The sequence below is a fragment of the Lathamus discolor genome, chromosome 12 (assembly GCF_037157495.1).
Source record: "Lathamus discolor isolate bLatDis1 chromosome 12, bLatDis1.hap1, whole genome shotgun sequence".
NCBI lineage: Eukaryota > Metazoa > Chordata > Aves > Psittaciformes > Psittacidae > Lathamus > Lathamus discolor.
In genome coordinates this window covers 8,958,269-8,982,751 of record NC_088895.1, presented here as the reverse complement: position 1 = coordinate 8,982,751, position 24,483 = coordinate 8,958,269, and the positions used below count along the sequence as shown (strand labels likewise).

Here is a 24,483-nt window from a genome sequence, read left to right as displayed (position 1 = left end):
AAGTTGTATGACTTGAGTTATCTGCAGAGGTACAAGTGCAGTGCTGTGGAGGGCTGGCTTCTGCCCATCTTTCCTTACTTTGTGGAAAAGACTACTTGTTACTCACCTTGTTCCTCTGATACAAGATCACTTGCTTCATTCGAAGCTGTGTATATATTTACCCTCAAAAATGTGATGGTTGCAGTTAACTGAGCCCTTACTTTCTAAAACTCGAGAGGTTTATTCGTGTATTACAACATCAAGGGGCAAAAAGGAAAAAATATTTCCTGTGAATCTTAACGTTGCCCTGTAGCTTTGTCTGTTGTTGCGTTTTGCGTTGTCCCTTCTCTGCACTGCCTGTCAACAGTGACTTTAACTTTTACTCACATGTTCCCTACACACAAGGAAATGGTTGCCAAAACCACAGAGGCTGTAAGCAAGTGATTACACCCAGTGATGCTTTCGTTTGCATTTTCCTGGTTAAAAGCTAATGCTAACCAGGCCTCAGACAACTCAAGATTTTTGATGTAATGCTGGATTTGCCCCAGACAGACACTTACAGTGCTGGTACCTAATACTGACAGCAGTTCTCGCCCTGTCACATGTATTTTATCCTTCAAATCCAGGCAAATTGCTGTGTTCCTTCTCATTTTATAGATCTTTCTGATACTTGTTCATAAATAATGACAAAATAAGCTTCCTAGGAATAAATGATACTGGTGAATGTTTAATGAATAAAAGTGCAGTGTCTGGACTTTTATAGATCCCCTTACCGGAGTCCTAAGAGCAGCATCATTACATGAGAATGGCTCACAAAATGAAATATGCATATTCCCATTATTATATGCTCAAGTATTAATGAGAGGTACTGTGAATAGTCTAGGAGCCCCTGCTCAAAAAGGGGATAAATCATATTGTATTGCATTGTTAGAAGTACTGTCTGTTTAGTGTCTGTATGGAGTTGTAGTATGGACATTTCCTAGGCATGGGGGATATTGGGCATAAAGTAAAAAACTGTATTCCACCGTATATAGTTGCTACTTGTTGCTGCAATTGTAATGTTGTTATAGTTGCAACATTAGTTGCTGCTGAACAATCCCTGACCCCTCAGCTGGTCTGGGGTCTCCAGACTGCAGCAGTCAAGGGCAGTGCAGCAGTCTAGAGGGGCATCTGGATACCAGAAGTCTTTACTTTGGAGACAGATAAATAATTCATGTTCCTCGAGGTGGAAATTAATGACAACAAGGATACAAGTGATGGCTTCTGCTGGATGAGGACTTGATCTGGAAATGAAGTTTCTTGGAAAACTGATTTCTGAAACCCTGAGGATAAGCTCAGCAGTTCACGCTTGTTGACACCAAAAGCTTAGCAGCGTGTGGGCTGGTGTGTGGGACTTGCTTAGGTTTCTTTTGTGACTTGGGGCATTGAATCTGTGATCAGAGGCCACTTGATTAGCTAAGGGGATTCAATGGTAGGAAGGGAACTCTTGAACTTTTCAGATCCTGGGAGCACTGTGCACTACGCAGCTTCTGCCAGCATTAGAAGTGGGTTTGTAAATGAATGTAGCTAAGATCTTTGGAACAATGGGAGGTTCTGGGTATGTTTTCTTCCCTGTGCCAGCTGCCTCAGGAAGGCTGGTTATGTGACAACCAAAGCTCTCATATGCGGCTGTGTTGGTGCTAGAGCAGAAAATCTGCTATTCCTGGGCATAAATAACACTTTGAATATTAGAAAGCATTTTCCTGCATGAAATGGGCAGAAGGATTATTTCACTGGCACGTTTTCTCCTCTTATGTGCTGTGATCTGAGCTTGCTTCTTAAAGCAGCCTAGCTGTAAGTGTGCTTGTGTGGGTATCGGGTGTTTTGGGGGTTTGTTTGGTTTGCTTAGGCTTTTTTTTTCCCCCCAGTTTTTGCACAGGTAGGATGGACTGGTTGTGGAAGCACGCAGGGCACTGTGCTGCTAAGTTTCTGTTTCAGCCCACCTTACCCGAGGGTCTGCTTTGCATAATGTTTTGTCAAGTTGGCTGATTGTATTCATCAGCTCAGGCTGAGCTGCCAGTAATGCTTAACTCGTGCAATACAGACTCACCAGCAATACTTCTGCTGGGGTGACTGTATCGCCTGGAGCTCCTGGACACAAAGAATAGGGAGTCCTCGCAGTGCCGATTTTCTTGTGCACATAGATTAAGGCATGGGTGGCAGAACAAATACTTCTCAGTTTAATGATCAGTTATCCTGGGCTGGTCTTGAGAGCCAGGTAACAACAGCCTTGTTCTATTGTTGCTGTATGGAAAGTCCTTGTGATTGATAAGACCATGGCTGTTGGGCTGTGATGTTCTGTTGTGCTCTCTGCACCATCACCCTTTTCCGACACAGAGCCTTTAGCTGCTAATCCACATGTTGTGTACGTGCCTTCTGCTGTCCCCCGGGACCTCTGGAGCTCCATCTACGGCAGTGTCCTCTGGTGTGCCCTCCAGCACTGCTCGCTTCTGCTGCAGCACTTTGCTGATGAGTGTGATGTCGGATGAATCAGTGCTGCAGTGTCACCTCCTTGCCTCACCACCTCTCATGCCACCTAATGCGGGATCTTCTGCTCCTCGGGCACTGCTGTTCGGGTGCCCTGTCTTGGGAGCACCACTGTAACACTTGGAATGACTAAGGAGGCACTCTGTGTCTGGGAGTTCACACTCCTGAGGTCAGGCTGCCTGCCTGGTTAAATCCTGTTTTAATTCCATCCCCGAGCGAAGCTGGCGAGCTGCCTGGTGAGTGGGTGTAAAGTGCAGGCTTCTCTCAACTGCCAAGCAATCCTCTTTCTGTTTGCACTGTGGACAAGAATGGGGTGTCTGCTATCCTGCTCTGTCAGCATCCTCGCATCTGTTGAAGGGAATCACTGTTGCTGAAGATTGAATCTGGCTTAATTTAGAACTAGAAGGGGAAAAGGACAAAAAAACCCAACTAAACCCTGTCTGTAGTTTTGTAGAACGAGGCTTGAATGTTCAGTGGACCAAAATGGCTATGTTCATGCAGAAGAGAGAATGTTATAGTCTTGAACTTGTGTTTAATGTTGGCTTCACTAGCAGAGTACCCCACTGTGCAGGTCACAGAAACATCTAGCAAATGCTGACCACTAAATATAGACGTCAGAGGAGTCATGGGCTTTTTTTAGAGGGAGTTGTCTTGTTGCATTTCTGAAATCATGATCACTGTTCTACTCATCCTGTGTGTAAAGCACATACCTGTGTTCCTCTCACATGATTAAGATGTCATGGAAGAGCTGGCGACGTGGAAGTTAATAGCCTCTGAAGCGCCTGTGGAAGGTAGCATTACTCAGACTGTAATGACAGAGTAAGGAATGTTTCCCAGGAGTAATCAGAAACTGGTAGGCTGTTGTGCTTGCAGTTTGACAGCAAAGTTCTGGTAACGGCTGAGGTGCTATTTGTGCTGCTTGTCTTGAAGCTCCATCACTGTTTCCATGAGTGAAATTTCCACAGTTTAAATCCTTGTGATGACTGAATGCTTTTGGTTGGAGTGTGCAGAGCAAGGAGATGGAGACGTGGAAAATGGATGGGAAGAGGTGTTTCCTGATCAGTGGCTGGGTGGGATTGAATTCAGATGGAGAACCACTGTTTGAATCTTTCAAGTATTTATAGGTCCAATGAAAGCTCAATTAAAAGATGTTGTTTTGTGGCTGGTCTGGACTTGCCCCTAAACTGTGGAACTGCAATAAAATCATGTGTTTCAAAAGCTCATCTGAATGCTCAAGTATGTGTAGAGAATTGAGGCTACAGTTCACTTTGTGTCTGTCTTTTTTCCACTCCCTTTCCTGCCTTCTCACTTGTTGATACCAACTGAAAAGCTTTCGCACAGCAGGCAGACTAGCAAGCAGCAGACATGAGGTGGTGGTGGTAGGAATCTGGACTGGATGGCTCTGGTTTGCTTTGGGGAAAACTCCTAAAGAAGCTCTGGTTCCCTGAATGTTTTCTTCCATGAGGTAAACTGCCTTCATCAGATGGCAGGCAGGGAGATACAGGGGGAAATGAGACGCTAAGCACAGGGATGGTCAGCAGAGGTGGTGGCCTTTGGTCTGCAAAGTCAAGGAGAGGGTTTTGGTTTTGCTTTGTTTCAAAATAAATCCATACTTGTTTTGCTTGTTGGTTGGATGGGGTGGGTTTTTTCTGTTTGTGTTTTTTTCCTGTTACTCATGTTCATGTAGCAGCAGTAAATGGCAAGCTTGATGGAAAGTGAAGGAGTGATGTGGTCTTCCAAGGGAATGTTTCTTAGGTACAGACATAAACATACTTCGCTTAAGAGAAGCCATCTTAATTGTCTTCAGATGTTAAGGTTCCTCTCTCAGAAATGTAATAAATGTCCACAGCAGAATCCAGGGAAAAACTACACCAACAGATAGCTATAGAACCTCTTTTGTGTTCAGTGTATAGCAAAGAGGTGCTTTAGCTGTGCGTTGTTTCCTGCTTTATGATGTACAAGCTTTAACATAAAGAGATGCTCTCAAAATGCAAAGTGAGACTCTCAAAGCTGCATTTGTTTATTGAGCAAGGTTATTTCAAGGGGGACTGATAGAAATGAATCAAATTCTGCATCACTGGTTGCTTAGGGCAGTCATGTTCTGTCTGGCTGCAGGAGCCACCTGGCTTGTCTCCTAGCATCAGAATAACAGGAGGAATTAGGTCAGCTGAGCTGGCACACTAGAGATCAACTAGACAGCGTGGTTCCCGTGGGGGGAATGAAAGATGCTGGATTCTAAGTCACTGGAGAACCTATTTAGCAAAGGGTCTTGCATCCCTGGGAAGGGAAAGCCTCCCAGCTGGCCTGGTACGTACTGGTAACCCAGACTGTGAGAGCTGCTGGGATGGGAAACCCCATGGACCGCAGCAGAGGGTGAGGTGGTGTCAGCAGGGCTGAGACACAGCTCCCTGGGGCTGCTGAGTGGGTTTGGAGCACATGGGCTGTGTCTGCTGCTCAGTGCCACTGTGCACACGGGCACTTGGGCTGCTCTCTCGCTGGAGGCTTCTTCGTTTGCGATATTTTGGTGTTTAGTTGGCATTTATAGCCAGCATGCTAAAGATGTTTGAAACATCCTTGGTTCTTCTCGGTTTTTAACTGCTGCAGATTCAAGCCCAGATTCTGCTTTCCACTCTTAAATTAAGATAATTTTTATTTGAAAGAAAACCCATCCCTTGCTTTTTTCTTTAAGCTCCTTGTTATAACACCTTTGTAGGGTGTGTATGTTTTCTTAAATCTGGTACATGAAGTATGAAATAAGTGGATATAAAAGAAGACTTGCAAAGGCCAGTCAGTCGTGGAGCTGCCATAGAAAACCCTGAGGAGGCTGTGCTTCTGATGTCAAAGAGTTGATTAAAAACACTTGCTGCAGGGTATCAGATTGTGTTTGGGATATACTGTTTAAAAACCCAAGCTGTTCCCGACTTCACTGGTAGCACTACATTAATAGGTTCTAAAAATCAAACTTCCAGACTGAGTCACTTCGCTTGTATTTGCACCTGTCTCAGTGAGTGTGTGATGAAAACTGAAGCATTCACTCTTGTAGCCTGCCTTACTGTCCACCTCATCCCACAGCACTCCACCACTACTCCTGCTCTTTGGGCAGGCTCGTAAAATGCAATGTTACGGCATGCAAGGATTTCATTCCAGTTCATGTGACTGAGCTTAAGGTAATGGGGAATTCAAGCTGAAATGTTCATTTTATAATATGGCTCTGATGCAGAAAGGAGACGAGGAATAAATACAGAAAAGCTAATCGGATTGTGAATGTTTTTATAGCTGTTTTTAGAATTCTGAAGTTTCCCCCTTGATGGGATTAACACAGTGCATTGCCATTCCCAAAAAAGAGCTTGCTTTTGTTTAAAGAAGCTGCTAGCTCTTACTCTGCCTGTTGTCAAAGGGGTTACTGCTTCTTTCCACTCCATGTCAGAAAGTCCAGCTTTTTCAGGGTTGTGCTGCTTTTCTCCTCCATAGTCTCAACCCTGGCTGGGCTGCTGCACACAAGTGACCTGTGCTGTGTGCTGTCAAGTAGTGCCTCCCCATGAGCTGGCAGCTGGGGGCACACACTGGTGTAGGTGGTACAGCACTAACTCCAGATGAACATGGCTGCTGTAAGATGTGATTGCTTTCCAGTGTCCCAGCAGCATAATTCTTCAATTTGCTCTGTGTGTTTTTGGTGTTGCCTTGCAGCTCTGTGACCTGTGAAACCTGCCGCTTTGTCTCCATACTCTTATTATGACATTAATCCTACACTTTGGTTTCTGTGGTTAGGCTGAGGTGCAGCTCTCAGCTTTGACTTGCTGTATGTGTCACTGTGCAGAGGCACGGTCTGGCTCTGATGGAGAGTCATGTTTTCCTGTCTGAGCTCTCTGCAGGTGCTGTGGCCATCAGCCATCCAGCAAGAGCCTCAGAGCTTTGATCGAGGCCTGCAATGAAGTTGGGTGAAGCCAGCAGAAGAGTGCACTGTCAGCGGGGCTGTAGGTAGGGGAGGAGAGGGGAACAGAACTGGGGCTGGTCTGAAGGAACCTGCAGGAGTCTCACGTCCAGTGGAAGGGATCATGAAGCTTCTTCAGGTCACTTGAAGACTGAGCTGCCTTACCAGCTGTCCTACCATTTGTCTATGGTGGTTGTTAGCTACCTGGCAAACATTAGCTCCATGGACATGACATTGTCTTGTTCTTTAATGTCGGGCAGTCAGACTTTAGGACAGTTGCCAGGGGGATAGGAAATGCTTTCCCTCCCTTCCTGAAGCCTGTGTAGAACCAGAGGATAGCTTTCCTGCTGTTTTTAGTCTCTGAAGTACAACCTGTCCTAAACCAACTCATCTGTTTTATAAGCAGAGAATACCGTAGTGCCTGAAATGAGGTATCAGTGGCACTTGGAATTGTTGTTACTCTGGTCCTACAGAAGTCTGCCTGCCGTGAGGCTGGCCATAAACCACTTCTATGCTGCAGGGCCTCCCTTCTGCTTGCCCTGTGCTTCTGCACTGCTGCTCTGCATCCTGGAGCAAGCTGACAGGTCTGTAGGAAGCAGGGTGCAGACAAGAGCCAATGCAAAAGTCTGTGGGCCTCTCTGGGTCTTGCTTCTTATGCTTATTCCCTGGGATCTGCATGAAGAAATTATTCTTCTGGGAAGTCAAATATCTTCTGACTGTGGTAATAATGCTTTCCAGTCAGTAGCAGTAGGTTTTACTGCTGTACCTGGATTATCCAAAATAGACAAAGATATCGAGTAGATATTAGGAAGCAGTTCTAAATTAGGAAAGGTGGTTGGAACTAGGTGATCTTTAAGGCCTCTTCCAACCCAAACACTTCTATGATTCAATTATGGTATTTGTTGCTTGCATATCGTCTCCTGGACCATACTTATGTGTGACTGCTACCCTAGACTGAGATTTATCACTTCAGTGTAGCCTATACACAAGAGGAAAGGCACTGCTGATTCCTTACAATGTGCCGACTTTCTTGGTGCAGGACCTCACTGGCTGCATGTCTCGAATCCCAGAAGTCTGTCCTAAAATGTACTTTTGTCTGACTGTGAAGCTGTGTCTGGGTTTGAGAAACATTTGTGGTATTGTATGTCTGTGCAGAGGAGATTATACTCCAGTGAATGAGTAGTTTCCCTTTTCTCCTTTTCTTCCTCCATCTGAGTTAATTTTTGTCTCCTGAATTGGAAACTTGCTTGAAATGTTCCCCAGTTCCTTATTGGTAAAATTCGGAGGAGTGAAGAGAACAACCAGGGTCAGAGAACAGAGAAACACGGTCTGCTCCAAAACATGTTTTTCTTTCTGCATGAGGTCAAAAGGCATGTGAATATCTTCTAGCTCTTTTCTTTGGATCTGTCTTCCAAAGGGCGAGCATTGGTAGGTGCTCCTGCAATCCAGATTGATGTTACTGTTGTCTTTTATCTTGATTCTGTTCAAATAGTTGCGTCAAGAGGTAATCCTTGACGGTTTTGCTTTCACTCTTCGGATGTTAGCCTGCTCAAGCCAAGCTGTGAGCCACAGTGAAATAATACCAAGAGATTTTACTGTTTGGAAAGTTTCTTCCCTCTGTTGAGAATGGTAGGTTCTGTTTCTCAGGCCGTAGCTAGAGGCTTTGCAGGTGCCATTGGCCTAGGGATTGGTTTCTATAAAGCAAAACTGTGTTTGTTAGAGCCCCTGTTCATGATTCCAGTGTGCCTGTCAGAAGAGTGATGATTAGAGACCACAGGCCAAAAGGGCTCTGACTCCATGAGATCCTATTGGCAAAACAGGCGGATGTGATGTGCTGCTGCAGCAAGCAGGGGAAGTAGCATTAAAAAAACCCAAACCAAAACAGAGTGGAAAAGCTTAGCTTTCCGTTGGTGTCAAGGTTATCTTCCACTGTCAGACCCTCAGCTTTGCTTCTGTTGTGTTGTACAATTAATGAGTTCTAGCCCTGTTCAGAGATCTGTGTGTGGCAATTATCTGTGCTTGGCAGCTGCTCCGGGTGCTGTTTGAGAGCCGGTGTTGAGCAACACGTGGTAGATATCTTCTGAGAGGCACAGAACAGGGACCTTTGCCATCAGAGGGAGGCTGACAAATGGGCAATGGTACTCTGTTCTTCAGGAGAGTAACAGAACCAGTTTTGGTCACTTGAATCCATACGGATCCTCTCCTGACGGCAGTGGGACCCTTGTCAGCCACGCGGTGCTCAGCACATGGGCGTAACAGTGGAGCTATGTTTGTCTTCAGTGTTCCTCCTTCATCCGTCCCCCTGTCTTCCTAGAAAAGAGGACTTGTGCGAGGTGGAAGCCATCCTTTGCTGGTTTTACCCCAGTGTCTATTACAGCACTCATCCCACACAGATTGGTAAGCGCACAGCACTGCTCAGAGAGTTTTAGAGTGCTGTGTAATTAAACTTCAACTTCCTTCCCTTCCTGAGTATCTTTCTAAACTTGGTGTCAGGCTATGGGCTGGGATCAAGAGCAGAGGAGGGTTTCTCTAAGGAAGTTTCCTCTCTCAGACTCTTCAGCTGTGGTAGGACGATGACTAACTGTGGGTACACCCAGACATTTCCCTTTGGACACACCTAAACACACACTTTCCAAGAAGAGGATCATGCCACCTTCCAGTAGGGGTGGAGAGAAAATTTAAAGGGCGACAGTACTGCTGGATATTGATATCCATAATGCCATCCCTCCTAGTGTCCTAGTGAGGAATTTTAACGTAGCAGTGTCCTGGGGTGATTTATGATGTATTGCTATATGAATTCCCTTCATTTCTTTGTCCTCCATCAGCAGATGTGCGCTATTTGTAGATAGTAGAAGCCGTCGCCTATTTTTACACTCAGTTAAATTGTAACTTCATCGCTGGGGCCTCTGCTGCAAGAACTACAAGTCAGGCAGTGATCCAGACTGATTAATTATCAGCTTAATCTCTTTGGCCGAGGCCTTTTGCTGCTATTGTGGAGCATGGTCAGGGTACTGCTGTGCTTTGTGATGAGAGCAAAACTTAGGGGATTGTCTCCGTGCTGTCTGAGCTTGTTTAGCGACAGGATTAGCCTTGGCTGCATGGAATGACACGTGAATAAGAGATCCAGGGTAAATTATCTGTAGCACTTCTTGGGCATGAGCCGGTACAGAAATACAACAAACTGTAACATTATTCTTGTTGCTGATGTGGAAATAAGAGGGTTTGACATTTTGTTTCTGTTCACAAAAAGTGGTAGTCTGCAGAATTTGGCTTGCAGTATTTTTCCCTTGTTTCGTTAATGAACAAATCGTAAATACTGTGAAAGGATAAAAAAGGGAAAGAAGTGGTTTCTGCTGCTGAATCAGCTTGGGAGAAGGCCATCAGCCCATTTGAGAAACCAGAAATCTCTTTAGATGGTTGTATCTGTTGTAACCGCAGTAAGCTACTGGCTTCTTCCAAACAAGAGCTTGTTTCCAGGGCCCTTCCTGATATAAATGTTTAGTTTTATTGGCAAAATTCCCGTAAATCTTTCTGGTAAGTGGGTCTTGAAATGTTGAAGTTGCAAATGTGGAAGTTGTCACCCGTGCTATGGCTGCCTGCAAGCTGACTATACACTTGCTTCGTGTTCCTGTGCTGCTGCGGGTGTGCGTGCAGGAGGATGGAGTGCTTCCTAGTGAGGCTGGAGTGTTTGGAGCGGGCTGTTGCCAGTGCATGGTTGGGGAAACCACCTGCTTCTGCCCTAGAAGCCTTTCAGGCATTGCCCTCTTATCTCTTCGACCTGTGTTGGTGGGGTAAAACCACCAACCACCAAGGTCACTTTGTTGCTGGGGAAATGGAGCAGAGCATCTCCCTTGCCTGTATAGGTCCTTATTTAACCCCAGTCACTGTACACACTGGCTGCCAGAAATCAATTGCTTGCTTGATGCTTGTTTGCAGAGTCTTTAAATAACATACAGTGGAAAAACAACCTGCCTGTACAGTGTACATTAGCTATTGGCTAATAACTATTACAGATATCTTCTGGACTTGGTTTGTGTAAGCTAAACTTCCCCTTCATTTTCTATATAGGTAATGATACATCAAGCTTCCGCAAACCCTGCTGGCACAACACGTATTAAATGTGTAGAGTTACTGAGCTACAATTATCACAGCATGTTTAGGCAAGAAAAATGTTGCTGTGGCAGTCACGAACTCTGTGAGGGCTGCAAAGCCACTTCAGACACTTCCTCCGTGCCCAGCAGTTGCCCTGTAGTGAGCTCCCTGGCCTGCAGCCCCACAGTCATTCCCTGAGCCCAGCACATCTGGTGTGTCCTCGTGTCTTTGGGTACATCTGTGGCTGGACTTCCTGGAGAAGTGAAAAGGCCTGGGTGTCTTCCATAGACCTTGGCTTGCTGCTGCTCTTGCTGAGGACAGCAGGAGCTGGTGGGCTTTGAACTCTTCTCACAGTTTTCCCCCAGTGCTTCAACATGTGCAAGGCTTGTGAGGGTGCCGGGGGTTTTCTTCTTGTGCTGCTTCCCTACCGCAGGCTGGCTTCCTGCTTCATCTGAAGTGTGTGTGAAAGCGGGTGCCTTATCTGTGTGCTGCTTTTGAATGCAAGAGGTCGCTAAACAAACGCCTTCTCAAAGTAACACAGAAAATGGCTTTTTTGACAAACAAGGGGGCTTCCATAAAGCTTAACTGGGCTTGGCGAGAAAAGCTGTAAGAGCTGGGGATGGTCAGCCCTGGGGTCTGATGGACGGCTGAACCAGGGAGGCTGCTGGATGGCCAGTGCCTTGAGCCTGCCCAGGGGAAGGTGGCCTGTGCTGCACGCAGCTGTAGGATGAAGGTAGTTGGCTTCTTCCCCTCTCCCTCTTCCCTTCAAGTCTTCTATGAAGCATCTGGAAACCCGGATTTCACATTGTGAGGTTAAAAGAGGACTGCAAGAGAAATGATGGGAGGTGCGGAGGACTTGAGGCATTGACAAAGGCAGTCAGTTTGGTACAGGCTTGACAGGAGGTAGAGTCCTGTGGGCAGACCAAGATGAAAGAGGATGGGAGCAGACAGTGGAGATTGCTTGGAAACTAAAAGGCTGGTAGGGTGGATGCTGAGGCTTTTTGAAGTTATAGTTGGGCTCCGAAGAGGAATTGGGCTGGCAGGTGTCTAAACAGCATGTAAGTAAAGGCATGCTGCCCTGGAGCTATGGAAATGGAGGGGAGTCTCTTTGCTTGTTTTAAGAGCTTCTCCTGCACTCACACAGGCAGTTGCTGCCTGTGCTTCTCTAGGACTGGGACTTGAATTTGGGACTGACTTCTAGCATCCAGGCTTTTACATAGTAGGTCTGATTCTGCCTGACTTCTGTTTCAACAAGAGGATTTAGAGTCATTCACCCAGGGTTGAAAACATCTGGTTGTTTTCATGCTTGTTCTCTGCTGGTGGTTTGGCAGCTGCTTGTGTCAGTGTGTGTGCTGCACAGTTTCTGATGTGGCTCCATGACGCTGTATGCTTGATGCACTTCTCTGCAGTATCCTGTGCTTGCGCCGTGGATATGCTGCCTTGTACATACTTCCTCAGGCCAGGGAGCCAGTGGAGAACATCAGCTAAGGCTGAAGGTGGACTCTTGAGTTGTTAAGAAGCATCGCAGTGCAGCAAACTTGGAAGAGCACACATTTGGGCTGGACTTGGCTGGTGTTGACCCCGTGATAATCCAGAAAGCTTTAGCCACCTGATAATAACACTCTGTTAATGCAGCTGTAGAAATTGGTTGGCCCATATTGCAGTTCTGAAGTGCAGGACCCAAAGCTGTGTTGCTCTTATCTCTCTGTTCAGACTAGGGCTGCTCATGTGGGCAGAGATGCTATAAAGGGCCAAGTTAAATGTGGAAACGATTAAGGCTCAGAGATAGCAGCGTGCCAGCATCTTTGTTGCACGCCACTGTTAATCCCAAGGGCCTGAAATGAACGTAAGGACCCAAGCCACAACAGGAGATCTGTGTGGTTAAACAGATGCACACTCAGAAAGAAATAACTTGCTTAAATACCTGGCACTTTCAAAGTAAGCAGTCTTCCAGGAATTAATAATGGTTTTTACCCTCTCTTCAGTTTGAATCCTAACAGAGCACAATTTACTTGTTCAAAAGGAAGTGCAGCAGTTGTAAAGCATGTGAAATATTTCAATGCATAAGTCTTATGAAGTCCTTTATTTTCTCATTTTCTATTTCCTCAGGAACTGGCAAACTCTGTCTACTTGGTTATGGAGGTGAGTGTGTGTGTTTGTCCTTTTATTTTTGTGAGCTTTTAAGCAGACCAGCTTCTCAAACCGGTAGTGCTTTCTGATGGCAGTCTCACCTGTGATGCTTTTGCTTATCTGATCTGCAGCAGAACTGGAGCAGTGTGGGTGAAGGTAGCAGCCAGGGACACTTTTCATATTGCTACTGTCAAACGGCTGTGCTTGGCACAGGCTTAATCAGTCAGAAGCCTTACCTCAGGGGTCAGATGGGTGTTACTGGGTAGTATGTGCTTCAAAGATAGATGGAAAGAGAATTTTCTCAATGCAGCCTGCGTGCAAAGTGAATGTTGTTTTTCCTCTGGAGTCTTCACTCCAAGGTCTTGTTGACTTTCCTCAGTGATGTGGAACACAATGTGGGGAATTTCAGTTTTCAGCCATGGCTGCTCCCAGGCTTTCCTCAGCCGGCTTTCTGGTGGTGTCTCCAGTGGTGACCCTTCTGCTTTGTTCTGCTTCTATCCTTCTCTGATGTGCATATGCACAGCCATGTACACTAACGCTAGTTAATGCTGGTGTATCACAATGCAGTACAATGTTTGGGGAAATGGGACAGAAGAGGAACCTACAGGAATGGGGTTTTCTCTGCCAACTTCTGAATACATATTTTGGTGTCTGCGTTATTCATGTTTTAATACTATGACAAACGCCATCCTAGTGAAGTTTGTTGCCTTTCTTTTTGATCTTTGGTTTGCCTTGCATTAACTGAGCTTTCTGTTCTGTTTGCAGTACTGTAACGGTGGTGACCTGGCAGACTATCTTCACAGTAAGTACAGCAATATGGAGAATATCCTCTGTATTCAAAAGAAAACATTGACTGTTTAAGCTCATTAAAATTGCTGGGGTTTGTGCAAGATCTAAATAAGCAGATTGTGTATTTTTTTCTTTAATTCCTGCAAAATAAACAGGGTATCACTGCTCCTCTTCTAAGAGGTTCATCCTTGATAATCAGTTGAAAACTGAGAATCCATGACAATAAAAGCTAATCTTGTAGTCTTTCCTATGTAGGTCAGTAGTGGCTGTTGTCAGTAGTTATGTATTTTAGTTACAGTGGCCTTATAGATTAAACATTTTATCACTGCTAGGGACATGGTTTGTCTTTTGCTTGATCACTGGATAAAAGGTATTTATGCTGAAATGGCAGTTCTATAGAACTGGATTAAAATAAGATTCAAAGAGTATATTTCACTTTAAGTTTACCCCTAAAGGTATCTGTCCCCACATCTAGGACAGAACACATTTCTTTCTTCAGTGTACTGAGGGTGACTGTAGTGTAGCCAGTAGTGTTGTGAGGGTGATGAAGACTACTAACTTCAGGGTCTTTTGGAGAATATGGCAACAGGTATCTGTCGCTGTGATGCCTTGAACCTTTTGGTGAAACTGAAGTGTGTCTTAGCCATCAAACTGAATGAAACATGCTTTGCATGTTGTCCTGATGTGTTGTGGGACTGTGGCTTCAACCTCCCAGGCTATTTTTCAATACACAGGTATCCTGGCCTATGTGAAAATCACATTGCACCTGAATACTTAAGCAGCAGCAGGACAGTATGCTGCTTAGCTGCAGTCAGACAGGGCCTTTATTTTCTGTTGGCCTGGATGTATTTTTCTTCTTCAAAGTGGCTTTCTTGTTGTTTTGCATGTCAAAGTTTATTCACATTGTTCAAATTAAAAGGCAGTCAGCTGGAAAATACTTCAGGCTCCTCATATGAGGTACATGATGCCTGGAAATGGCCAAAATAAAGGATTAAAAGCTAAATTTACATTTGCCTAAAGCTAGTGTTGGCATCCCTAGAATGATTATTTGGGGCTTGATGCTAGTATGTTGCACTATTCATACGGGGTAATGAATTACATTTGTGGACATTATTTTCAGAAGGGATTTAGTACTTGAAGGAAAATGAAGGAATATTCTGCCTTTTGTCTGTTTTGCTTGCTTAACATGTGAGATAGAAGTGGCAGGAATTTGTTTCTTAAATCCACATTTATTGTGCTTTGTCTTACCTAAGTGATGTTTTGCATCTGAGTATTGTGGTTTAAAAGAAGCATCTTTGGTGGTGGTGGAACATGAATCCCATGTGAAAATGGTTTTGTGTTTCATACCTTCTTTTTCTCTTTCAATTTTAACAATGAAATGCTTTTTTAAGAGAAGTCAAACTTCAGATACCCGTTCACAGCAAAGTGAATGCATGGGCTTTGAAAGCTCAGGTTTTCAGCTTTCATGCACATGAAATGAACCTTGATATTAAAGCACTGGGCTGCGGACTCCTGTAGGCGAAGCTGTGTGTGTGAACAAGAACACAGCTTCTGGCTGAATGATTCATAGAAACATGGGTTTATAGAAAGTCTTCCTGTGCATCTTACTGCTTCTATGTGTGCATTGCCCCATTCTCCCTTCCACTGCCCCTCACTACACCACCAAGAGAAAAATAAGTGAAGCATATGTGCAATTTGCTAGGCTATTAATACAGCTCACTTCCTTGTTTATCAAATGAGGCTACTTCAGGCAATTGGTGGGTAGCTTGAGAAAGTGTTGATGAATTGTATTTTCCAAATAAAATTCAGGTTTACCCCAGTTTGGTTGGTTCGAGTCTTGCCTGGGGTAAGGTTTGATCCTGCTTTGCCTGACCTCATTTGAGAAAGTTACCTTTGGCTCTGTTTTTACCAATAAAATACTTCACCATGACAACTGTAAAGGGCAGCTGTTGCGACTGGGAAATTGGTGCTTCCTTTTGTTTTAACTCGTAAAACCTGTGTGCCAGTAAAGAAAACTCAGGCAGGCACAGATTGCCAAAGGGAGTAGTCAGTTGGGGGCTACAGCAAGGAAGTGAGTTCCTTGTGTCACTGCAGTACTGATCTTCCAGATCCCAGAGCCTCAATATAAGCATCAGCTTTCGCCATGAGATTGCATTCTCCATTCCACCACATGGTCCTTTGGGGCATCTCTTCTCCCAGCTTCTTGGGGTGTTTTTGACAATAATGATTATTTGTTTCCTTGGAAAGTTCAGATTTCCTGCAGGTTATTTCACTGGTACACAGGAGGCTCATCCCTATTGAGCAGTTATTGTGCTGCTTCGGTTATTTTAATAGTTGTGGTGATATTTAATGACAACATCTACTTTCCCACTGACTCCTCAGACGTTTTTGCTGGTAGTTCCTGTAACACTTAAGCAAGCTGAGCATGCAAATCTCCTGCTTCTCATTGAATGAGATGCTTGTAAGCTTCCCAATCCATTCTGCCCTCTAATTACAAGCATTAGGCAATATGGTAATTCTGTGTTGAATCCAGAGGCACTCCAATTCTCCTTGTCTTCATAACTGGAGGACGTGCATATGTGCACGTTTCAATGCAGTATGTGTTTTGGCTGGGTAGTGCTGTTGGTCAGCCTCGATCTCTTTGGTACAACCCAAGGTTGTGTGTGTTCTGCTAAGCACAACTCTTCTATCGTGGTGGTGTTGTTTAATGGTACAATGTGATTTCCCTTCTGATGGATCTCTGTGGAAGTTGCTTTCATTTAAAGCCCACCATGGGGTATGTTTTGAGCTGAGAGGGGCAGATTGCTGCTGTGTGTGGTAGAGCTGTGGGAAGCATTATAGAAGTGGCTGTCCTCCATATGGGAATAACTGGGATTCTGCAGCCTCAGGAGGTCAGAGAAGGCTGATCTAGAATATCTTCTTAAAATTCTGTGTGTTGGCATTGACACAGGCTGTTAATGGATAGCTCATAACTGTGTTCATGACCTTTCCTAAAGCTGCTTCTTGGAGGGTACATCTCTGAAGGGAACTTCATAACACTATAGGGCATTTCTTAGTTTGTCCACAACAGGGGCAAAGAGCTGTTATCTTTCTATTCATCCCAAGTGGTGTGGGGACTCTTTTACAGACAAGAGGTGTGAGGCACTGGTGTGTAACTTTTCACCCTCTACACCTAGGTAGTTAAGAAATGTCTATGATAAGACTAGACCTATCTGCAATAAGTCTTCTAACTTGTACAGCCGACTTCACAGAATCTCACTGGCCACGCTCTGCATGGATGGAGCTGGGGTAGTTACAAGATGGGCCCCAAATAAACCAGCTTGGTCTCTCAGACTTCAGTGTGAGTGGGATTGGGTGCATGTTAGAGATGCTTGTGGGTAGGAGGAGAAGTTCTTCCTAAATAGCTCTTCCAAAACAGTGTTGTCATGTAACATCAGTGGCTGTACACCAATGCATCTACCCTTGGATCAGCTGGCAAGGGCTGTTTCTAGCCTAGCTGGAAGTTTCTTTGTAGGTTGAACATCTTTGCACAGGCTGACTTTTTAGGTGGTTTTGTCCTTTTCCTATGCTTCAAGAGCTATGAGGCATGCGGGTCCCACGCTGACCCACAGTAAATATTTGCTCTGATCTACTGCCCTGTGTTGCTGCTGCTCCCCAGGCAGTAAGCTGAGTGCCTCCTCACTGAAGTGGAGCCCAGTAAAATAAACAGGGATATTATCGCTCTCAGTAATAGCAGAGTAAGGCTTGTGAAACAGCATTCTCTGCAAGAATGTATTGCTCACCACAGACATCCTCAGGGATGCCCAGACTTCAGTGTGGGTTAGTGTTCTGCCAGTTTTCTGGTGAAGATGAGAACATCCCCTTTTTACAGGGATAGAAGAACAAATTCCCTATTTGGGATGTATCAAGGGAGGAGAGTTTTGTTCTCTGCACTTGTTTTAATTATTGTTTTTATTTGATGGCACCTAAATTGAATGGGTCTTGTATATCTTCTCCCTCCCTCTGCTGATGGTGGCTGTTCCAGAGGATCTTTTGCAGAGCAATATCCTGAAGTCACTAAAAATGTCAGTTGTATTTATGTCTCTGTCCTTCAGCTGGAGATTGCCGCTGGCATGCGGTAGACTGATGGGCTGAGTATAAGAGATAAGGACTTTTGTTTTTCTATTACAGCCTGTTTGTTAATGGAGGGAGGTACAGGGTATGCCCCTGCGCTGTCCAAGTAGCCAACCGTCCCTTCTCTGTTACTGAAGTCAGCATCTCAATTTCACAGTCCTGCCTGGCTGCACCGCTTGGATTTGTGAGATTTAGTGCTGCCAGAGCACTCAACAGACCTCGTGTCTAATTTTGCTGTGCTTCAACACAGGCTTTCCGCTATGCCACAGGAGTTGTACTGGGGGGAATCTGTCCTCAAGCTCAATATGCCAGCTTAGATTCTGCTCCCGTAAGGAAGACGGTACTTTTGCAGGGCTGAGAGCTTCGTATAGTCTTCCGAGAAGTGGAAAAGCTTAAATTTTGTAGGAATTAGTAGCTTAGAGGCCCTGTTTCCTTTGGGTAAATGGATTTTTCAGATCTTGGTAAGAATGTTGTTGTTTTCAGTATGAAGAGGTACAACCACATTAGGGAGGCGCAGCTGGCTTGCTGAGGGGTGGTGGCTAGTGCCGTGTTAGCCTTATAGCCACCAAATTATATAAAGGAGAGGGTAACGCCTTAAGGATGTGGCACGCTGTTGGGACTGCAGGTCAGAACAAGGCTCTCAACAGCATGGCTTCTCTGCTAGAGGCAGAGTGTATTTAGCCAGGGGTTTGTAATTGCCTGCCAGGCTAGTAATGTTAAGATCTGCCAGGTTTCAAGTCTTGCTTCAAGTTTATGGGATAAGACAGCCTGGCCTTTCCTGGGCCTCAGCTGAATTGGCAAAAAGACTTTTGAATTCTTGCTGTTCTGTTTAAAGAAGGTGTTTTAACCATTTCTGCATAGATTTCCTTGAATAGGAATAGCAGAAATGCTGCGTGGACCTTTGTTGAGGAGAAGATTGAGCACAGCTAAGATGATAGACCTTTAATAAGCAGAAAATGGTACAGGACTGAGTACACTGATACATCTCAGCAGGAGGTGAGGGAAAGCCTTGTTAAAGATAAGGCAGGGCTTTTCTTTGGAAGATGAAAGTGGGTTTGGAAGACTTGCATCTGAGCTGCCTCTTGATGTCCTCAAAATCCCTTCACAGAATCTCCCCTTCTTGCAGAGGAGTCTCTTGAATTCCAGCTGAGTGCCAGTTCATGAGGAAGAAGGCGCAGTAAGAGGAAAGAAACACTATATGCATGTGCACTGGTCTCACGTGTATGGGTCCAGGACCAACTGATAGCTATGGTGACATTTTAGCTCTCTGCTTGTGCTTCCTTCTAGAACATTGAGGTTTGGGAGCGGTGGGAGTTTATTTTCTGTTCCAAGTGCTGTTGAACTTACCCGTGTCCCTTGCTGTTTCCCATGCACCTATTTTCAAAGTTAGAGTTTTAATTTCCTGTGTTGTGTTAAAGCTGTGTGCAGCCTCATCTGTGTTTTCATAAGGATTCCTCCCTCCTAGCTGACTAGGTAGAGCAGCATTTTGAAGCTCCTGCCAGCTTCTTTTAATGTCTTACTAGAGAACAGCTGGAAAAACACTAATGAAGTACCAAGTAATTTACAGGGACCTTTTACAGAAGAAATCATTTTATTCAAGAGGAATGGTGCTTGCTTTGAGCCTGCCTTGCTCAGTGGCTGAGAAGGAGCCCGGCTGGTAGTGCTGTTGATCCTGGAGTTGGTTCAGCAGGCTGCTCCCAGCTTTGGCAAGAGTTCCATACCTATACCTCTTAAAATAACGAGAGCTAATGTTGCATTGCTCTGATTAGAAGAGCCAGTTAAACGTTATTTTAATCCCTTCAGTGTTTGTTTTCACACCATAATTCTTGGGAAGCCCGTATCTCAGGAGAGGGCAGTTCAGAGCTTCCATATTCACTTATGTTTTAAATTCTATATTTTAATTTGCATTTGAAAGCATTCCGAGATGTTCTTGCTGTGTCTATGGATGCAAGATGGAGTGTGTCAGATGCTGGTTTGCAGGGGCCATTTGTTAGGGGTATGTTGTTAGGTATCGAACTGGTTCACTCTAAGACTGGGTTTGGGATTAGGGATATGATTTGGTCTAGCAGGTGATGATGCTCAAGGGTTAGGCCTAGACTTGAACTCATACCCTACAGTTACAGATCCTACTGGCCATATCTCCTGACTGATTGGTTGCATTTAACCTGCCATCCTTTCCAGGCCCAGCATGAGCCTTAATGATTCTTGCAGGCATAAACCTTAATCCTAACTCCCTCTCACTTCCTCTTAGCTCCACCTTTAGATGCAGTCTTTGTGATAAAGCTCTGACCTTAGGTATCCAACTGCTATTGACCATAGCTCAAAGGCAGTGATCCTCCAACAACTTGGGCCACAGGAGTGCATGCCTTGGTCTGGCTGGCAGCTCTTGTGGAGCGAAGCCTAACCCTCACCAAATGTCACTTTTGGATGCAGTTGATAACCCAGATTCAGCATCTGCCACTGGCCTGAGTTCACCATGAAGGACTCAGGGCTGAAACAGCCCTGACCACAGGCTAAGCTGGGAATGCAAAGGCTCTCCCTTGTTGCCTATAGGAATTTGGAAACTGTGTGGAGAAAAAAACACCATACGTGGAAATAAAAATGACAAATTATGGGTAATTGCTGTGGAGAAACTGCCCTCTGGGCTCTTTGGAGAACCGGCATTGTAGTGTCCTCACCTGTGGTTATTTTTTAACTCCTTCCTAGCTATGCGGACGCTTAGCGAAGACACCATCAGGCTCTTCCTCCAGCAGATAGCAGGGGCCATGAAAATGCTGCACAGCAAAGGCATCATCCATCGGGACCTGAAACCACAGAATATCCTCCTTTCCTATGCTGGAGGCAGGAAATCAAATCCCAACAACATTCGCATAAAGATCGGTAAGACCCCGTTACAAACATCACCCGAAGCGCTCCCAGGAGGGGTTGGTGATGGATAAGGGGCAAGCCTCAGTCTTTCTTTGGGGAATTGTCTAGGAGAAGGGAAGAATTGCTGCACTTCTTAAAATGCCCTAATGTCTCTCATCTTCCTTGCTTAGTTTCTCTGCTTAGATGCTTTAGTTTGTTCCAAGCAGTAAGAGCAAGAGCTTTCTGCTCTGCCAGAACACAGGCTAGCGCAAAAGAATTGGGCAGGCCTTGCTCCACTTTAGCTGAACGGTGCCTCCCTTGGTAAAAACAAATACCAGCCTGCCCTGATTGGCTTGTAATCTCCAGGCTTACCAATAAATGAGGAGGCATTGTGACTTTTGTCTTCAGCTTTTAATAGTATTGAGGTAAATGTTGGTGTCTTAAGGCCTGACACTAGCAGCTCTCCTGCTGCTTGCCTTGGAGAACACAATGGGAGTCAGGCACACCTAAAAGCGGGTGTTGCCACAGTCCCAGTTAGAGGCAGGCTTCTTGGCTGCATCTTGAAGTAGTTCACTTTTTGCACATTAGGCAAGTGGCACAGATGGACCAGGAGCTGGGACAAATGCTCCAGAAATCCAGAGCACACATTTCCGTGGCCCTTCAGAAATGGGTGCTGGATGATGCCACCCTCAACATGTGGCCTTTTGGTTATGTTACAATTCACAAACTGAAGCTGATACCAGTTAGCTAAAACTGTCCCTCACCTGAACCTTGTGCTGTGGAGAAAGAGTAAATGCTTTCATTCAGCTGAGAAATGAGGTCCAGTGGAAAAGATTGAAATGTTGCTGCCTGTTTGGCTGAAGCAGTGTTTGTGTTTGGGTTGATGCTTTCTCTTTTGTTAGTTTGGTTTGGGGTTTTTGTTTGTTTGGGGTCCCCCCCCCTTTCTTGTTTGTGCAGTGTTATCTGAAACGTGAAAGCAACTGGGAGATGCCGATGCAGGCAGGAGGGCTGTGGGCATGGCTGCTCTTGGGTGTGATGTACCCTGCAATTCCTCCCTCCTGCTTCCCTGAGAAGAGCATGGTCCAGGGAGTAGCTAGCTGTACCAATTCACTATGACATGTGACAGCATAAACAGCTGTGTCAGTCTCCTAGCTTGAAATATCTGGTAACCTTGAGAGAACCTTAAGTATCATATGATCAGATGCTGAGTAACCTGCAGAGGTAATTCATCTTGGTATTCCTTGTCCCTGGCTTTTCTAGCTGCCAGGTGAACTATGACTCAGCTTTCTGTCCTTGTACCGGGGTTAGCACTGTTGAAACAGTTTCTAAAGGAAAACAGCTCAGTGCTAAAGGAGCAGAGCAAGACTTTTCAGTTGGGCTGGTCTGGAAATGTGGGTGGTGGTGAGTAGTGGTTTCTCTTGGGTGTCTGTTACATTGCAGCCTTTTCAATGGAGGGGAACTTTCAGTTCCCCAAATTAAAAGTTGAGATAGCAGCAGATGTGGTAGCTAATATGAACTGACACACTCTCAGTTGAAGCCAAGAGAGCTTTTCCAGCTTCCAGCAGCTGCTATTTTGGAGCGCAGGCAAACGGGTACAGGATGAAATGACTGTTGATATCTGAAAAATGGATGGGAGTTTATTCTTCTTAATACTTATTTTGTGGCTTGGTCTGACCTTTACTAATGTCTGTGCATTAATAATAAGCACAAGGATGTGACTGCCCAAGAAGGGAGCTTTCAAATTTCTCTTAATCTTTGCACTCGCTGGGAAGATTCATGGGAAGCAAAAGGGAAGATGGGGGAATCAACAGGAGAAGGTGCAAGCTCCATAGAGCTGGTGTCTGATCCTGACCTACGTGTGTTTCTCTTTGTAGCTGACTTTGGGTTTGCCCGGTACCTGCAGAATAATATGATGGCAGCAACATTGTGTGGTTCACCAATGTACATGGTAAGAGTGTTTTGCCTACAGGTTTTTCTATATTGTTCTTGCTTTGCCCCCCAGAAGCAAGGCTTTGTTTTTCCCTCCTCATTTCCCCAAAGGTGAAATTTTATTTACTTGTCTGAAACCAGCTATTACACAGGAAGACTTCATAAAGTTCTGGGTGCCTCTGTTGTCATGTAATTCTCAGGTGAGCTGTGGATAAATGGAACTGAACAAAACAGAGAATTGATTGCTGTCTGCTCCCAGAAACAGCATCTTCCAAAGGGAGCCAGGGCTTCTCCACTGAAGGCATGGGGAAATGAAATTTATTTCCTCTGCTGTGAGCAAAGTAACACCAGAAGAGATTGAGGGCTGGGGTGATAATTTCACACATCTGGCTATATTTGAGATGTTGCTTCCTTGGTGAGGAATCTCCATAAATCACTGCCTCAGTAGGCTCTCTGGGGACAGAGTGGTTCCACAAACCTCCTGTTACCTTGGCCTTTGGAGTCATTTTTTGCTAAGGTCACAGCATCAGGAGAAGGGCCCCTTTCTGACAGCAGCGTTGTAAAATCTCCAATTGTTCTTAGTTCTTTGGTCTTGCAAAGTCCCTTCAGACCTATGGACCTTTTGAAGGCAGAGATTTTCCCATTCTGGCTCCCCTATTCCTAAGTGTGCTTCTATTCGCAGCTTATGTTTTTGTGCATTTCCACTTCTTAACACACCCCACCCACTCCCACTAATTCTTTCACCAGACCAGCTGCTTCCAAGATGACTTCCTAGCTTGTGAAACAGATGGGTTTAAAAACTCTAAACTGATCCCTGTCACCCACTTTGTACTTTCCACTCTGGGCCAGAATGTGAGGAGGTGATGTCTTGTTTGTGCTTATGGCAGCAGTCAAGATCTTGAGGTCTCATCAAGTCAGTGAAACCAAAGATGACAAAACCAGACCAGAAATAGAAATGTCAAAGCTACCTAATAGTTCCATGGGATGCGGGTGTCTGAGCTCAAAGTAAAAGGAGATGTTGTAGATCATTTTAGGTTGAAAGTTTTACAAGTGCCCTGGGGCAGGAGGCATCTGATTTTGAATATGGTCTAATCCACTCTTAAGGGTTTTTTTGTCTGTACTCTTTGGGCAGAGTTAGGCTTGGACTCTGCTGCACTGCACAGGGATAGGGTGTTCGGTAGTCTGCTCCACAGTATGAACTCAAGCAACACCGACTTCCTCTCTCTCCCTTTATTTGGAAGCCTGATGTTTATTTGAACTCTGCTATATGTGAAGATGATGTAACTTTTTTCTTCTGTGAGCGTTTCCTGAATCATCTATTTTTAGGGACACTTTTTCTTTCAGAGTCTTGTGAAAGTCAATGAAAACACCCAGCTTATTTTCTGAAAGGGTGGAGGAAGCTGGTGATGGCCTTTTTCTATTTTATGTTTTTATTCATTTTAAACAACTCTGGACATTACAGGGGATCTCAGTGTTTCCTATTGTTTTGTGTTTACTGCTGGATTTGAAAGAAAATGGGAAGGGAGGGTTCAGTTGGGATTTAGGGGGTATTTGAAGTCTGTCTTCAGTGAGCATCTGCTGGCAAGGCAGGCCTTTATTCCCTGCTTTAGCTAACAGCCCATTGCTGCTCTTTTCATTCTGCTCTTTTAAAGAAGAAATGTGTTTTACACGCACCAGAGTGAGTTTTCTGTCTAACCCTGATATGTAAGGCTTGAAACCTCCTTGTGTAGTTCTTGTCCTGCTTCCTTGGCTTTGTTTGGTGTCATGCCTGCTTCCCTTAGGGACAGACCAAGCTCCCGTCCACAACTTGTTTGCTGCCATTTTTTTTCCATTGCATGTGTCCTTCACTTCTAACAGAGCTAAAAAACTGATCCTGTGCCATGCTGGCAGCACTGCAATGAAATCTGTTGTTACAAACATGTGGGATTAGCAAGCCTTGTCCTTCTGTCCCTCTGCTGCTGCTCATAAGGCACACTGCCTCCTTAGCCACGGTGGACTTGCACTGTCTCTAGCTTCTGGAACAGGCCTGGGAGGGAGCGCGCAAGGGCATGGTGTGAGATGAGAGCCTGGAGTCTGGGGCACAGCAGGGCTCAAGCTGTGTGAAGATCTGTCTTTGAACCCGAACTGTGACCTTGGCAGGAAGCTCT

General features: G+C 45.1%; 1 protein-coding gene across 3 annotated transcripts in view; it reads left to right on the top strand.

Annotated features, from left to right (window-relative positions):
* The window catches only part of ULK1 (unc-51 like autophagy activating kinase 1), an 82,426-nt gene that overhangs the window by 3,683 nt on the left and 54,260 nt on the right, over positions 1 to 24,483 (top strand). For all 3 annotated transcript variants that reach the window (XM_065692138.1, XM_065692140.1, XM_065692137.1), the window contains exons 5-8: positions 12,638 to 12,670; positions 13,424 to 13,460; positions 20,267 to 20,440; positions 22,282 to 22,355. In XM_065692138.1, coding sequence (XP_065548210.1) covers positions 12,638 to 12,670; positions 13,424 to 13,460; positions 20,267 to 20,440; positions 22,282 to 22,355 — 318 coding nt within the window. The remainder of the gene's footprint in view (positions 1 to 12,637; positions 12,671 to 13,423; positions 13,461 to 20,266; positions 20,441 to 22,281; positions 22,356 to 24,483) is intronic.